Source organism: Myiozetetes cayanensis, unplaced genomic scaffold (assembly GCF_022539395.1).
Source record: "Myiozetetes cayanensis isolate MyiCay16 unplaced genomic scaffold, myiCay2020 scf3, whole genome shotgun sequence".
NCBI lineage: Eukaryota > Metazoa > Chordata > Aves > Passeriformes > Tyrannidae > Myiozetetes > Myiozetetes cayanensis.
This window is the reverse complement of record NW_026087521.1, coordinates 362028-378464: the sequence shown is the minus strand read 5'-3', so window position 1 is coordinate 378464 and position 16437 is coordinate 362028. Positions and strand designations below refer to the sequence as shown.

General features: G+C 62.4%; 2 protein-coding genes across 3 annotated transcripts in view; both read left to right on the top strand.

The window, feature by feature from the left end:
* The window catches only part of NRF1 (nuclear respiratory factor 1), a 43432-nt gene extending 35993 nt beyond the window's left edge, over positions 1-7439 (top strand). For both annotated transcript variants that reach the window (XM_050325042.1, XM_050325043.1), the window contains one exon: positions 5432-7439. In XM_050325042.1, the coding sequence (XP_050180999.1) occupies positions 5432-5595 (164 nt within the window). In that variant the 3' untranslated portion in view covers positions 5596-7439. The remainder of the gene's footprint in view (positions 1-5431) is intronic.
* Positions 7440-12300: 4861 nt separating this feature from the next.
* On the top strand, positions 12301-13170 carry LOC126644405 (proline-rich protein 2-like). The gene has a single exon (XM_050323737.1). The coding sequence runs from the start codon at positions 12301-12303 to the stop codon at positions 13168-13170; it is 870 nt and encodes a 289-aa protein (XP_050179694.1).
* Positions 13171-16437: the final 3267 nt, after the last annotated feature.

Here is a 16437-nt window from a genome sequence, read left to right as displayed (position 1 = left end):
TGGATCCCCCCTGTGCCCATCCCCACCTTGTCCCCCAGCCCAGAGCACTGAGTGCCAGGCCAGGCCTGCCCTGGAAAGCTCAGGGAAGAAGAAGTGCCTGGCAGGGTTGAGCAGGGGGTGACACCAGGACAGCCCTGAGGGTGTGCAGGACCGGTGGCTCCAGGGTTGTCCTTCCTGCCTCTCTGCTGATGGGAATGTTGCACCTTTTGTGTCCTGTGTTTACCTCCTGTTCCCAGGACAGTCAAGGTTACGGTGTCACCTCGGTGTCACCTCGGGTGCCTCTTTACAGTGCTCCTTGTTGTGTTTTGACCGGAGTAGCTCTTGCAAAGACAGGTGATGGGGGATCTTCAGAACGGGCGCTTCAGCTCTTTGCAGTCTGTTACCTGGAGGAAAAGCCTTTGTGTTTGGAGCTGAGCTGGCACAGAGGGGCTGTGGGGAAGAGCTGGGACCGCTGTGTGCCTGGAGAGTTCTCAGGGCTTCAGTTGAAGGGCTTAAAAAACCCCTCAGACAGGCTCTTTGTGATTTGTCCCCGTCACAGAATCACGGGATGGTTTGGGTGGGAAGGGACCAAAGATCATCCAGTTCCAGCCCCAACACCTTCCACCATCCCAGGCTGCTCCAAGCCCCGTCCAGCCTGGCCTTGGACACTTCCAGGGATCCAGGGGCAGGATTTTCTGATGGGGAAAATCCTTCCAATTATCTGATTTGCGTCAGTCCTTGATGCTCTTGCAGGTGAGGGGGAGTGAGGTGGGGGCTGAGCCTTCACAGGACAGTTCAGCTGCTCTCAAACAAGGAGTTCAGGGATGTCTGGTGCTTCCCCTGCCCCCTCTGAGTGGGGTGGTGTTCCTGGAGTGCCTGATTTCTGCACTGGGGCTTTGGGCTGAGATCCCATCCGTGGTGTCCTGGCAGCACCTCGTGTCTCAGGGCACACTTTGGCTTTGGTGGGTTCTTCCTCTCCACGGTCAGAGGGGTTTTTTCACTGACCTCCCACTGAGCTGCTGCCTGGGGTTTTCCCCACCTCTAATACCTAGTGCAGCTTTCCATGCTGCACCTCCAGCTCATCTTGCTCTGTCCCATGGAAAAACTCTCAGAAAAGACCATTATTCCCTGCTCACCTGCAGCAGCCTGGATGTATTTACACGTGGGAATGCAGCTCTTCCCTTCTGCTGCCCACTGAGGGCAAACATTGTGGTTTTGGGGGGCCCTCCAGCTTGATTTTAATTTATTTTTTCATTTCTCTGCTCCATTTCTTGCATTGCATTAAAATCCTCCTGTCCCTGAGAATTCCCCCATCTCATCCCCAAAAGTCACCCTTGCTCCTGAACTGTAGGTAGGGATGGGATGGGATCTCCTGAGCTGTGTGAACTGTAGGTAGGGATGGGATGGGATCTCCTGAGCTGTGTGAACTGTAGGTAGGGATGGGATGGGATCTCCTGAGCTGTGTGCTGGGGCATTCCTGAGCATGGGAATCTCGGCTGGATTCCTCAGGCTGTGCAGGAATATCTTCAGGGAAATGGCTCAGCAGTCGTGCTGAGCACAGTGCTGCTGGTTCCCCTCAGTGAGAGCTGAGGAGATGGACACACAGCCCTCTGAGTGAGTTGTATGTCAACAGCCAAGGGAGTCCAGTGGGAAATTCCACTCTCTTTAGCCTTTGCCATCGTTGTGTGAGCACTGTAAGGCCTTCAGAGCTCTAAGGGGGGCTGAGAGGCTTCAATCTCTCCCTCCTGGCGCTACAGCGGGTTCAGAAGGTCAAAGCAGACACCCTTCAGCCCTGTGGTGTCCAAGGTGTGCCCACCTTGGCATCCAGTCCATTGGGAATGCCTCTCCCTGCTGCTGGCTGTGCCTCTGGACACTGGATCTCAGGAGCAGCACCAGCTGTGGCTGCCCCTGGCTGTCGATGTTCAGGGAATTGGGATCATCAGTGCCAGTGCCTGCCCTGCTCTAACCCCTCCTCACCCCTGGGATCACAGCACGTGCAGCACGGACAAGTCCCCAGCCTTTGTGCCCACTCCCAGTCCTTCCAGATGTGGAATGCTGTCCTGCTCAGGGACACAGGACACCCTGCCTTCTCCCTGCTGTCTTAGGCTGAGTCCATCCTCATCTCCTGTTCAGTGCCTGGTGGTTTCAAGTGGCTCAGGCCATGGAATCCTGGGATGGTTTGGGTGGGAAGGGACCTTACAGCCCATCCAGCTCCAACCCCAACACCTCCTGCTATCCCAGGCTGCTCCAAGCCCTGTCCAGCCTGGCTTTGGAGACTCCCAGGGATCCATGGCCATGGTCTGTGCTGCTCAGGGTGTGATCCATCAGCTCTGCTGTTGTCCCTCCCCAGGCAGGAGGTCTGAGCTGTCCCTGATCCCACGGGATCCCCGTTCCCTGCCCGTTCCTCGCAGCGCTCCCTTCACAGACCCACAGCTTCCCAAAGACTCGGGACTTTTGTGTCTAATGGATTTCCTGGGTTTAATACAATTGAAAGGGTCTGAAATCCACGCTTTAGATTAACATATGCCAGCTAGATTAGGGCTAATCAGGGCGCAGGTCTGAGCAGATGCAGCGCGGGGCCAATCCCAGACCTGATTACGGCATCTCGGCGCTCTAATCGTGTCCCTCCCAAGGGCGATCAGCTCTGCCCTAATGCCCACAGACTTCCCAGTCCTCTCCTCCTTTGGGTTCTTCCCACCCCTGGCAGGAAGGTGGCTACGTCAGAGCTGAGGAGATTTGCTTTAATCCCTGGCAGAAAGGGATCTGTGCGGCGCCGTCTCTCACGGACACTTCCCCGCTCTTCCGGGCACTCCAAGACGTGGCCAGACCTTGGCTGAGTTCATCAGCCTTTCCAAAAAAAACCACCCACTTGGGCTGGGCCTTGTGGGTTCCTTCCAGCTCAGAATGTTCTGTGATCCTTCAGGTCTCCCCATCACCCAATTTTGGCAGTGTTCAGCCAAACCTTGGTTGAATTAATTCAGCCTTTCCCAAAAAACCAACCCCGTTGGGTTGGTCCTGGTGGGTCCCTTCCAGCCCAGCAGATTCCTTGATCCCTCAGGTGTCCCCATGACCCGTGTTTGGCAGCGTGGAGGGGCCGTGCCTGTGTCTGTGGTCCGTGGGGCTCGTGGTGACTCTGCTGCCTGGGCTGTCCGTGTGTCCCTCGGGAGCTCTGTCCGTCTCCTCCGGGTTCGCAGCCCCACGGGCTTAGGTGGCTCGTTGGTCTGGAGGGGGGATTCGAGGTGCATCCCAGGCCAGATCCCCAGGTCCTGCTTAAACTGGGATGTGCTGCCTTCTCCCAAAGGCCCTGGTGGGAGATTCGCTTCAGGAGGACTGAGCCCCACCTCTCCTTCCAGAGTTTTGTTCCCTAAAATTCTTCCTGACCGGGAAGCGCCCTGGGAGCCTGGAACTTTCTCCTGAAGTCAGTGCTGGAGCATCCCACCAGGAAAGCAGTTCCTTGGTTGGGCTGGGTATGGAGATAGATATATATATATATATGCCCCACTCTGGCGTGGGGCAGCCCTGGGGCGTGGGGACCCCAGAGGTTCCCCTGTGGAGCGCTGTGAGGTGCCAGGGGAGGAGGGTGCTGGAGGAGCAGCAGGCGCTGGGCCGGTCGGGTCACCCCCCTGGGCAGCACGATTAACTCCTCCTAAGCTTTCCTGTCTGCACACCGAGTTATCCGAGGACAGCGCCCGGGCTGTGCCCCCTCAGCACCGATGGGTGCCCTTGGCAGGGCAGCTCTGCCCCCGCTGCCCCACCAGGGGCTGTCCTGCCTTGTCGGGGGGCCTCGCTCAGGACGTGCTGTCTGAGCAGGCACTGCCCCCCCGCTGCTGCCGCCTCTGTGGTGACCCCAAAAAGCTGGGTTTTTCCCCGGCAAAGGGGCAGATGTTTTCAGAAATGCCCACATTGCCTCGCTGTTCCCAATCCCCCAAGGCAGGGGTGGGCACAGCGGTAACACCGGAGTGGAAGGATGAAGTTTGTCCCCCCAGCCTGCAGGATTTGCCATTCCCATGCCCTGCCTGGCTCCCTGGGGCTGTACCAGCTCCTTGCTCTTTGCTCCACCTCTTTCCATCACTCACCTCACAGTAACCCTCGGGGGCCTCCTTGTTTTGTTGTCACCTTGGCTGGGACACACTGGGACTTCCCTCTGTGCTCCAAAGCTTTCCCAGCTCCAGGGGCATCTCATCCCTTCCTGCAGCTGGGAAAAAGGTGTTTCCTGCTTTGCCAGACCCATCCATGGCCAGGGAAGGGCTGAGAATCAGGGTTGGCTTTCCTTTCTCTCTGTTCTGTGGCAGATGCACTATAAATGTGGGAGTGCCTGCAGCTGGTGCCAGGGGCAGCTTTGGCTCTACCAGGGCTGGCTGGTCCCACTCTGTCCTTCCCCTGTCCCGGTGTGAGGGGAGAAGGACCCGGCTGGGATGGAGGGGCAGCTGGAGGAAGGGAACTGTGCTTGGCAGTGGTTGTACCAGAGCTCACGGGCAGGACTGGTGTCTGATCCACAGGGATCCTTCCATGTGCCACCAGGGGGGAGGTGCTGGAGTGACCTGCAGAGTTGCAGGGGGTGGGAGAAGCCAAGTTTATCCCTTCCTCAACCCCACGTTTCCCAGCTCTGGGAAAATCAAGTGGAAGAAGTTTTGGAGGGATGTTCCTTAGCTGTGGGTGTCACTGGTGGGCTTGGGGGGGCACAGCCGTGGATGTGGGAGAAACACGTCGGAGCAATCCCTGTCTCCAGGAAACTGGGCCTGACAGGGCTGGCTGTGCTGTGCCTGCTGTACCACCCCCAAACACGGCTGCTTTGGGTTCCTACCCCGAAAACCAATCTCATTTCTTTCCTCCTTACCCTTATTGTCTCTCCCTGCAGCTGCACAGCCTCGGGGTGTGGGCTGAGCTCGGGGGGTTCCCCCCAGCCCCACCCCAGCCCACCCCTGCTCCCATCCCACCTGGAAGTCACACATGGAATGAAAAGTCTCACTAAGAGATCATGGAATGATTTGGGTGGGAAGGGACCTTAAACCTCATCCAGTGCCACCCCTGCCATGGGCAGGGACACCTTCCACTGGCCCAGGGTGCTCCAACCTGGGCTTGGACACTCCCAGGGATCCAGGGGCAGCCACAGCTTCTCTGGCCAACCTGAGCCAGGGCCTCCCCACCCTCCCAGCCAGCAATTCCTTCCCAATCTCCCATCTGTCCCTGCCCTCTGGCACTGGGAAGCCATTCCCTGTGTCCTGTCCCTCCAGGCCTTGTCCCCAGTCCCTCTCCAGCTCTCCTGGAGCCCCTTTAGGCCCTGCCAGGGGCTCTCAGGTCTCCCTGGACCCTTCTCTTCTCCGGGTGATCCCCCCCAGCTGTCCCAGCCTGGCTCCAGAGCAGAGGGATCCAGCCCTGGGAGCAGCTCCTGGGCCTGCTCTGGGCTGCCCCTTCCCCTCCAACCGTCCCGTGTGGGTTTGTGTCCCCGCAGGGCTCGTGCAGATCCCGGTGAGCATGTACCAGACCGTGGTGACCAGCCTGGCCCAGGGCAACGGCCCCGTGCAGGTGGCGATGGCGCCGGTGACCACGCGGATAGCGGACACGGCCGTCACCATGGACGGGCAGGCGGTGGAGGTGGTCACCCTGGACCAGTGACCCGCAGCAAGTCCCCAAGCCTCTTTACTCGGCTGCAGATTTTTTTTTACTCCTCTCCAGAGATGCAATCAGGTGGCGTTCGGAGTCTCCCAGCTTTGGAAGCGTAAAAAAACAAAAAAAAATAACAAACCCACAGGTTTTGTTGATCTTTTTTTTTTTTTTTTTTGGTCGTTTTGTTTTGTTTTGTTTGTTTGGGTTTTTTTTTTTAAAGGAAAAAAAAATTACTAAAAAAGAAAAACCGAGAAAAGAGTCCTGAGATCCTGGCAGAGGATGTCGGTGTAAAAAAGTGCATTTTTTGTAGCGCCGCTCCGCTCCCGGAGGAGCCACATTGTGACTTTTGGGATTCCGAGGAGGTTCAAAAGAAAACGAAAGCAAATGTTTAGCCCCGTTTTTCAAACCCCCAGCCCACCCCCGGCCGCGGGACGGAGCAGGACGAGGCCAGCGGGGAGCGTGGACAACCCTCGGCTGCTCCTGCCCCTCCCGGGCACGGCAAAGCAGGCACGGACCGCTTTTAATACGGACTTTTGTAGGACAAAAACCCACCCAGAACGGGGGAAAAAAAAAAAGTTGGGAAAAGACTCCTCTCCTGGGAAAAAAAAAAAAAACAACCAAACCAAACCAAACTGCACGTGTGACTGCAGGGGGTGGCACCTCCCGAAGGGATGATGCTCCTCCAGGAGAGCCCAGCCTGGCCCGCCCGGCTCCCCTTGGTGCACACTGGAGACCTGCCCCCACTTCTCTGCTCTGAAAGTACCTGCCATTCTGCCCCTTGGGTTTTTCTTTATTATTATTATTATTATTGTCGTCGTCGATGTCGTTGTTATTATTATTATTTTCCCGGTTTCGTGGCTCTTCATCCGGAGCGGAAGCGCCTCCGAAGGGGCTCTGGCTGCGTCCCCACCACGTCCCCAGGATCTTCCTCGCCAAAGAGCCGCCTCGGGCTCATCCCCCTCCCCACTTCCCTCCTTTCCCCCTTCCCAGGACCCTCAGCTTCCCCTTCCCAGCCCTGGAGATCTGATTCCCATGGGAAAAGTTTTGCCTGAGGGTAGTGGGGGGATGCGAGTGCAGGCCCTTCCCTCTGGGGTTTGGGGAACCCCCCCTTTGGGCAACCCTCCCTTTTGGGGAACCCTCCCTTTGGGAACCCCCCTTTGGGACCCTCTCTTTGTAGGGGACCCTCTGCACCCCAGATCCAGGCTCCCAGTCCTTCCCTGTGCATCCCCCAGCAGGGTTTTTAATCCCAAAATCCTTCCCAGGAGGGTTCAAAAAAGCCTCAAGGGGATTTCTTTTTGAAGGGGGGGGTGTGGGGTGTGGAATTTTACTGGACATCCCACCCCCACCCCCAGCAGTTCCCACGGGATTTAATTTGGGGGTTCTTTTTTTTGGGGTGTTTTTTATTCCCATCCCCACGTGGCCATTCAAGTTCCCCCCGTCTCACTCCGAGGGAGTTTTCAGATTCTTGTATTTACTTGTTTTATATGGAGAAAAAAACCCCACCCAAACCCCACTCCCACCCCCCCCCTTTCCAACGTTCTTTGTACACAGTTCTTGGGTCCTTTTCCAGGGGAGGGGGGAGATCTTTCCACAGGAACAGTCCTGGTTCTCCAACTTACGGCTGATTTTGGTTTTTAATGATTATTTTTCTATGGTCGTGGTGCAGATGTCGGTGGCTTTTCAAGTCCGTGTTTTCTTTGGCGATGAAATGAGGTTCTTTTAGTCCCAGAGGTTCCCTCCCCCAAAAAAAACCAGGCAAAACCCAGGAAAATAGCAGAGCATGGACCCCCTCCCCCCTTGTTTTCCCAGTGTCTGTTATTGCCTCATTCAATAAATTGTTACAAATGTGTCTATTCGTGTGTCCAGCTCTGCTGTTTGGGGGATTTGGGGCATGTTGAGCCGCCCCTCCCTGTCCAGGGGGTGCTCTGGGCTTTAAATCCTTCCCGTGTGTCCAAGTTACCTCCTTCCTTCCCCTCTTACCACGTCAACGTGGGCCGGATGGAAACCTCGGGAATGCTGGAGCATCCCTGCCACCACCACCCCCTGCTCCCACCCGGGGGCCGAGCTGGATTTTGGGGTGGAATTCCCGCCTTTTCAGCCTCCCTTGACCCCCCTCCCGGGTGTGTTTGTCGGGGGTGCAAACCCAAGGAGGAGCCGGGAAGCGCAGGGCTGGATTTCAGCAGCTTTATTGGAATGTCGGGACGGCCGATCCCTGGCTCCAGAGGGGAGGATGAGTCCTGTGGAAGCTTCTGGGGGCCTGGGGTGACAAGAGTGAGCAGGGAAGGTGGGAAGAACAGGCAGAGAGAGGGAAGGGAGGACGGAGGGGACGTGGATGCTCCCTGGGGGCAGATCCAAGCTCCAAGCCTGGCTATCCAAGATGCTGCCTCAGCTGGGAGGGGAGCTGGGGGGTCCAGGACCCCCGGACACCCCCCCGAGGGGCCCTGGCTGCGGCAGCAGGGCCGGGGGAGGCGGCTCAGGCCCGGCAGACGCTGCGGGGAGCTTTAATCTGCCTTAATCGGCCTTTAATAAGCAGGTCGGGGCCTCCCGCTGGGACGGCTCCTGGAGCAGCAGCCACCTCTGCTTCCCACTGGGATGGGCTGCAGGGGCTGGAGCCGCTCCCCCTGCCCGGCCTGGGCACCGCGGGGCGATTCTGGGGTCCCTGCGTGGGTTTGTTCCTGTCCCAGCGCTGCTCTGCCCTGAACTGCAAGACGGGGCCACAGATTGCAGGGGCTGGGCCCAAAAACTGCAGGGTTTGAGCCCAAAAATGCCGGTGGAGGCTCGGGATGAGTCGGGCTGCTGGGAAAGGCCAGGATGGAGGGGGGCTGGGGGGGCTTCCCAGCAGGGAGCTGGTCCCGCGGGAACGTTGGGAATGTTGGTCCAGCTGGGCACCGGCTCCACTTTTGGGTGGCTGGGGGGTGGAGCCTTTTGGGAAGGGGTGGGGTTTGGATGGGTGCGGCCTTTTTGGGGTGGGGCTTGGGGAGGAGGCTCCGCCCCCTCTCCCCCCACGGGGGAATAATCCCAGCACTGGGGGCAGGGAGGGAGGGATGGACGGACTGGGAGAGGGGGCAAGGGGTGGGTGGGTGGATGGATGGATGGATGGATGGATGGATGCATGCATGCATGGATGGATGGACGGAATGACTGGTAGATGGATCAATGTCTGACTGGACAGATGGATGGACAGTTACATGGAAAGACTGGTGGATGGATGGACAGATGGATGGATATGGACAGACATACAGACTGGCAGATGGAGCAGTGTCTGGATCGTCTGGATGCCTGGACAGACGAGCTGATGGATGGATGGATGGATGGATGGATGGATGGATGGATGGATGGATGGAAGCATGGAAAGGCAGGTAGGTGCCTGGATGGTTCCACGGCTGGACAGACAGACAGACAGACAGAGGGGGATGTGTGGCTGGACTCCCACTGGATGCATGGCTGGAGGCACAGACAGACAGACCTTTGCTCCCTGGGTGAGCAGACGGGTGGATGAACAGACACACGGACACACGGACAGACACAGGGCCAGCCTGAGCCCCCCACAGCCCCCCGCCTGCCCCGGGACCCCCGTGGGTCCCTCCCCACCCCCAGCGCGGGAGGATGAGCCGAGCGTGCAGCCTAATCCCGGTGATCCAATCTGCGCGGGTTTATCTGGTAATCGCTGCCCTACATACCCAACCTCAGCCCGGGGGCCTGGCAGGGGGACCGGGCCGGGCACAGCCCCCCGCCCCCAGCACGGCAGCTCCTTCCCTGCCCTTCCCTGCGTCCCCCAAAACACCGGCACCGGCCCTGCCCTGCTCCTGGGGACGGGCGGGGACGCGCGGCAGCCACCGCGAGCTGCTCCGGCCTGTCCGGCTGCATCAGTGTCTGCTCTTCCCAGAAACACGGGCATGAGCCGCGTTTGGAGCTGGGATGGATCCAGGAGCAGGGATGGATCCAGCAGCAGGGGATGGATCCAGGAGCAGGGGATGGATCCAGCAGCAGGGGATGGATCCAGCAGCAGGGGATGGATCCAGGAGCAGGGGATGGATCCAGCAGCAGGGGATGGATCCAGGAGCAGGGGATGGATCCAGGGCTGGGGGCAGGAGCTGCTCCCTAATCCCACCCCCGCCCACGGCCCTGCCCGAATCGGGTCCCGGATCAGCCCCGAGCGCCGGAGGCAGGCGGGACACGTGGCCCGGCTGCTCCAATGACCGGGATCCTGCAGGTCCCTCATCCCCCTCCCTGGAGACACGCTGGGATGTCGGACCCCCCCACCCCGGGCCGGGCATCGCATCCCCCCGCACCGCGTGGGCACAGACACCCCCACGCCCCAAATCCACGCAGGGCCCCGCGGGACCCTCCCAGCCCGGGTGGGGGGGTGCTGGGGTGCCCCCCCCGGCGCAGGGGTCCCGTGTCCGTGGCAGCTCCCCGGGGCTGTAGTTGGCAAGTCTAGAACCACCGGATCCTGCTACTGCACCAGTGTGAGTTCTACCATTGCCAAAGGCAGCGCTGGGGACAGGGGCACACGGGGCTGCGGAGCCAGGCCTGGAGAGCTGCAAAGAACAGGAAAAGAACAGGGAAAAAAGAGAACATCATTTCACCCACCCAGGCAGGAAACCCCACGTGCAACTCCTGATCCCCCGTGGGGTGCTCGGCCCAACCCGTGGAGATGCCACCACTGTGGGAGGGGACAAGGAGTGAGGGGGGTCCATCCTTGGGGACACGGCCTGGCTGGGATGTCCCCACGGGCTGGGACACCACGCTGGGATGGACCCATGGACGCTGGGATGGACCCATGGACGGGGTGTGAGGACATCTCTGGACGGGGTGTGAGGGATGTCCCTCCAGGCACGGGTTCTGAGGGACATCCCTGCATGGGGCCTGATGGAAAGCCCTCCACAGGTGGAATCTGATGGATATCCCTCCATAGGTGGAATAGGAAGGACATCCCTCCCTGGATGGGGTCTGAGGGACATCCCTGGATGGGGTCTGAGGGACATCCCTCCATGGATGGGATCTGAAGGACATCCCTCCCTGGATGGGGTCTGAGGGACATCCCTGGATGGAGTCTGATGGACATCCCTCCATGGATGGGATCTGAAGGACATCCCTCCCTGGATGGGGCCTGAGGGACATCCCTCCAGGGATGGAATCCAACAGCCCTCCATGAGTCTGAAGGACATCCCTGGCTGGGCCCTGAAGGACACCCCTCCCTGGATGGGATCCTGGCCACCCCTCCACCACCCCAGTAATCCCAGGGCGTTTCCCACCTTTCCTCCCGCACCGTCCCCGCCCTGACCCTCCTCCCCCCGCGCGGTGCCCCTCCCGCGCCCCCCGCCCCCAGCGCTGCTGTCTCCACCTCCTCCCATATTGGCACTACACATAATTGCTCCAACGCTACAGACCAAAGCAAAAATGTGCTAGTGCCAAAACGGGCTGGGCGGCGCCGCGCGGGCCCCGCGGGGCTCGGGCTCTGTCTCTGCTCTGTTTATGGCCCTATGGTAATTCACTGACCGCGGCGTTGCACAGTGAATTCTACCAGTGCCATACACAGGACAGGAGTAGCGAGCTCCATCTCCCTGCCGCGCCCGAATCCCACCCCCCGCGCCCCGGGAGAAACGGGAATCGATGATCATCCATCGGCAAAACGCCCCGGGAAGCGCCGGGGGAAAGGGAAGCGCCAAGTCCCGCAGCCGCCTCTGCGGGAGGAGTGAGGGGGGAATCCACTCCCCGGCTCGGATGGGGATTTTTGGGATTCGGTGCTGGAAGGGATTTCCCAGCTCTACCTCGTGCGGGTGGCCCAGCCCCAGGTCTGCCACCCCCCAAAACACGGCTGCAAACCCCCCAAAACAGTCACACCTCCCCCAAAATGTTGCAGATCCACGGATGGTTTCAAGCCCCTGGAACGGTGACAGACCCCCGAAATGATACCAACCCCACAGATGGCTTTAAGCCCTCGAAAATGATCCCAGACCCCCTAAATTATGCAAGCCCCCCAATGGTTTTAGGCCCCCCCCCCAGATGATCCCAGAGCCCCCCAATGGTTCCAAAGCCCCTGGATGGTTCCACAACCCCCAGGTGGCTGCAACCCCCCCAATTAATTCTAAACTATGCAAATGGCTGCAACCCCCCCAAAAATGCTGCAACCCCCCCTAGATGGCTGAACCCCCCTAAAAAATCTGCAGCTCCCCTGGATTGTTTTAACTCCCCAAAAAAGGCCGCGCCCCCCCAGATGGTTGCAGACCACAAAAAAGTTGTGACCTTCCTTGATGACTTGAATCATCCCCCCAAAAAACCCCACTGCAACTCCCCTCAAAAAAAAATTTCCCACCCACCCTGAACGTCTGAACCCCCCCAAAATCTCACCAAGCCTCTCGATGGCCTCAGACCCCCCAAAACTTTGCAAGCCCCCTAAAGGACGCAGCCCCTCCCAATGGTGGCAGATCCCTGGGATGGCTGCAAACCCCCCAAAATGTCACAACACCCCCCCAAGTAGCTGCAAAACCCCCCAAAAAATCCCAAACCCTCTTCATTGCTGCAGATCCCCCAAAAGGGTGAGCCCCCCCAAAAGATGCGGATCCCCCAAGAGGATGCAGACCTTCCAAACGGTTCCACCCCCTCTGGATGGCTCCAGACCCCCCCAAAAAAGCTCCCAAGCCCCTCGGACGGTGGCAAAGCCCCCCCAGATCTCACACGCCCTCGTGGTTGCCGCAGACCCCCCAAAGGATGAGCCCCCAGAGGATGCAGCCCCTCCCCGTGGTGGAGTTCCCCTGGATGGCTGCAGACCCCCCAAAACGCCTCCAAGCCCCGCCCGATGGCTGCGGACCCCCCGGGCGGCCCCGGCCTCGTCCCAGCGGCACCATTGGAGGAGGAGGAGGAGGAGGAAGGCACAAAGTGTCCTTTGTGTGGGCAAAGCCGAGGCCCCAACGAGCCGAGCGGGCCCGGGATGAGCTCGGGATACCCCGGCTCTGGGAACGGGAGCTGACCCCCCCAGGACGCAGCCAGGACCCCCCACACCCCACCCGGCCTCGAGTTAGGGGTGGAGGACGAGCAGCAGGGCCGGGCCCACCCCGTGGTTCGGGTGTGACACCAGAGGGGACAGACGTGTCCCCACCCGCCCCGCCTTCCCACCGGCAGCGGCACCCAAAACCGGGGCAGCCCCGGTGCCCCGCCCGGCCCAGCCCCCAACGGGAAGTGGAGCCCCCCAAGGCCTCGTGGCGTCCTCACCTGGGGGACCCCGCCCTGGTGCCCGACGGGCGAGGCCGAGCCCGGCGCCATCCTTGGCGTGACTTTGGGAGCCGCGGTGGCCCCGGCGGCGCTCCCGGCCCTTCCCGCTGCCCCCCGGCCCGGCCCCCGTGGGGGCGGCAGCTCTGGGGTGCCCCCGTGTCCCCCGTGTCCCCCGCCCAAGGCCACTGCGGCAGGGCAGGCCCGGGCCGGCCCCTGCGGGGCCGTGGCTGTGACGTTGGGAGCTGCCGCATTGCGGATGTGCCCCCGGCCCCGGCCCCCGGCCCCCGGCCCCGCTCCCGCCGCCCCACAGCGCTCTCCGCAAGGCCCCACACCCGCCCCGGGGTTACGGGCGTGTCCCGGCCCCCCTGACCCTTCTGGGGCCCCACCAGGCCCAACGCCATCACCGATGCCCGAGGGCACCGGAGCCATCCAGGGATGCTCGGGGATGGCAGCGGCGCCTCCAAGATGGTGCTCGGAGCCACCTCGGCCGTGCGGGGACAGGGCTGGGGTGGCTCGGGGCGGTGGCACTGCCACTGTCACCCCTGCCATGGGGGGCGGGCGCCCAACTGTGCTCCACACCCCAAACCCACTCCCTGGCTGCGGGTCCCGGTCCCCGGGAATCACCAGGTGGGAATGGGAATGGGAATGGGAATGGGAATGGGGATGGGGATGGGGATGGGGATGGGGATGGGGATGGGGATGGGGATGGGGATGGGAGGGAAATGAATGGGAATGAGGACAGAGACAAGGGCGGGAGGGAAAGGAGATGGGGATGGGGATGGGAATGAGGATGCAGACAAGGGCAGGAGGGAACAGAGACAGGGATGGGGACAGAGGCGGGGATGGGAATGGGGCTGAGATGGAGATGAGGACGGGGACAGGAATAGGGAGAAAGAGGAGAAGGGAAAGGAGAAGGAGAAGAAGAAGAAGAAGGAGGAGAAGACAGGGATGGGGACAGAGATGGGGACAGGGATAAAGATGGGGATGGAAACGGGAACAGGGATGGCGACAGAGATGGAAACAGAGCCAGGAACGTGGTCAGGGACAGAGACGAGGATGAGGATGGGCTTGGGATGGGGACAAGGATGGAGATAGAGACGAGGACAGGGACGGCGACAAGGACAGCGACAGTGAAGGAGCCGCCCGTGCTCAGCCGGGAGCCCCATTCTGGGGTCGGCCCGGGCAGGTTTGTGCCGCAGACACCGGCCATGGCCCCCCGAGGAACCCTCTCCCCTCACAGCACCCCCCGGCCGGGCAGGACCCGCCCTGCCCCTCCCCACCGAGCTTGCGGTGTCCCCACGCAGGGCTGGGGACACTCCTGACCCCGCGGCTCCCTAAACTCACCGCGGCACCGGGCGGGGGGGCGGACAGGGGGGTTCTTACCGCGGCGTTGGGGGGCTCGGACACCCCCCACAGCAGCACCCCCCCTGCCAGGGGGTCCCCTCAGCCGGGCTTTCGTTACCGGTGCTTTTGGTGCCGCCGGGGCTGCCGCCGGGGCTACAAAGCGGCCCCACATCGCACCGGGGGGGTCGGAGGGGCACGCCTGGATCCCAAAATACCCCCTCCCGGGCCGAGGGGCGGCGGTGGCCGCGGGTGGTGGGGCCGGACCCCGATTTCGTTGTCAATCCCTTCGTCCCGGTGAGACGCGATCGCTGCGATCTCCCCCCGACGGCAGAGGTTTGGGGGACCCCGGGAAGGGTGGGGGGCGCTCGGAGGAGGGGTGAGGTGGGGGGCTCAGCCCGAAGGGGTTCAGGGGACCCTCCGTCGAGGAAAAGCGGGGACAGGGGGGCACATCCCGCCCCGGGGCCGGATCCTGCCGGGAGGGGCCCCGGGAGGAACGGACCGGCTGAAAGGGGGGTCCCCGAGCCCCAGGGGGTCCCGAGCGGACCCCACCTGCCCCCGGCCGCACTTACCTCTGCTCCGGGCGCTGCCTCGGCTCCGGGCGGCCGAGCCGGGACCCGACAGGGGGTCACCGCGGGGCTGGGGGGACAGACGGACATGGACCCCCGCCACCCCGCGTCCCCGAGGGTCCCTGCCGCCGGCCGCCGCCCCGGCGCTCGCCCAAGTGGCGGGGAGCGGCAGCGGCGGCGTCCTTAGCCCGGCCGGGGACCCCCTGCGGCTCCCAGTTGGCCCAGGTGCCCCGGAAGGTGGAGCCGGGCCCGGGGCGGGGAGGGGGACGGGCTCACCTTGGGCCGCCCCCTCCCACCCACCGCACCCCGGGGCCGCCCCGCCGCGTCCCGGCGCGGTCCATGTCCCCCCGTTACCCCTTCACCCACCCCGGGGGATGACGGTGGGACCCCCGCAGCCCGGGGCGCGGGGCGGGGGGGACTCCTCAAGCTGCTAAACAGGCGGAGAGACCCCCCCGGTCCATCGGTCGGCGGGTGGGAGGCGGTGCCCGCCCATCCCTCGGCCTGGGGGCGGCTCGGCCGGGCGGGCAGGGCGGGCAGGGCGCGGGCAGGGCCGAGCCGCGGCCGGCGGCTCCTTCCCCCTGGGGGGGCACCTTTATAGGCGGCGCGGGCCCGCCCCGGGGCCGCCGTCGGGGCCGCTCACCGGCTGTCGGACACCGGACCCCGCGCACCTGAGCCGCCCCTCCAGCCACGATCCGGTTTCCCGCTCCCGAAACTCCCCCCGAGCGGAGCTGGGGGAAGGAAAACGATCCTGAGCCCCCCCATCAGCGCAACCCGAGAGGCGCAGCTGCCGCCGCCCGCCCCGGGGAGGGGGGCGCGACCCTCGCTGCGATGGATACGGGGGGCGTCTCCGCAGTTTTCCTGGCGTGGTGGAGGGGTCCCCGGGGTGATGGAGGGGTCCCCGGGATGATGGAGGGTCCCTGGGGTGGTGGAAGGGTCCCCGGCTGGTGGAGGGGTCTCCAGGATAATGGAAGGGTCCCCCGAGGGATGGAGGAGTCCCCAGGGTGGTGGTGGCTTCCCCAGGATAATGGAGGGGTCCCCGGGGTGATGGAGGGGTCTCCAGGATGATGGAGGGGTCCCCTCCCTGCCCCAGCCCTGCAGCCACGGCGATGGCACCGCTGCGTTCCCCCCTCCCCCCAAAAATTCCGTCTCTTCCCCAGATTAAATCCCACCCGCAAATGGCACCCGAACACCCCCAACGCCCCCCACGGGTGTGAAACACGTATGGGAATAGAAAGAGAGAAATTTGGGAGGGGGTCACTGAGCCCCCCCCGGCCCCAAAGCGCGTGTGCAGCGCTGGGCTCCAAACCAGCCCGACCAGTTTGGGGCCAGGTGCCCGCTGGGACCCGGATCGGGTTGCCGCGGCCGCCGGGATGGAGGGTGGGAGAAGCCGGGATGGAGGGTGGGAGAAGCCGGTCGGGGCTTCCCGGATTTTTTTAAGGGGGGGTTTAGGTGGAGCAGAAGACGGTGATGGGGGGAGAATCCCCCGAAGAGAGATGGGGGAGTGGGGAGGGAAGGACAAGGGTGGGAAGAGGGGGTCAGTGTGGGGGTGAGGGTGATGGATGGTGGGGATTGGGGTGGGATTGGGATGTGCTGTGGGACCCCAGGGTGATGCTGCAGAAAGGAGGGTCCTGGGATGGTCCCCCAGAGCTGGGATGGTCCCCGAGATCCCAGGATGGCCCTCAAGTAGGGAGGCAACCCTGGATGGTCCCCAGAGTCTGGGATGTTC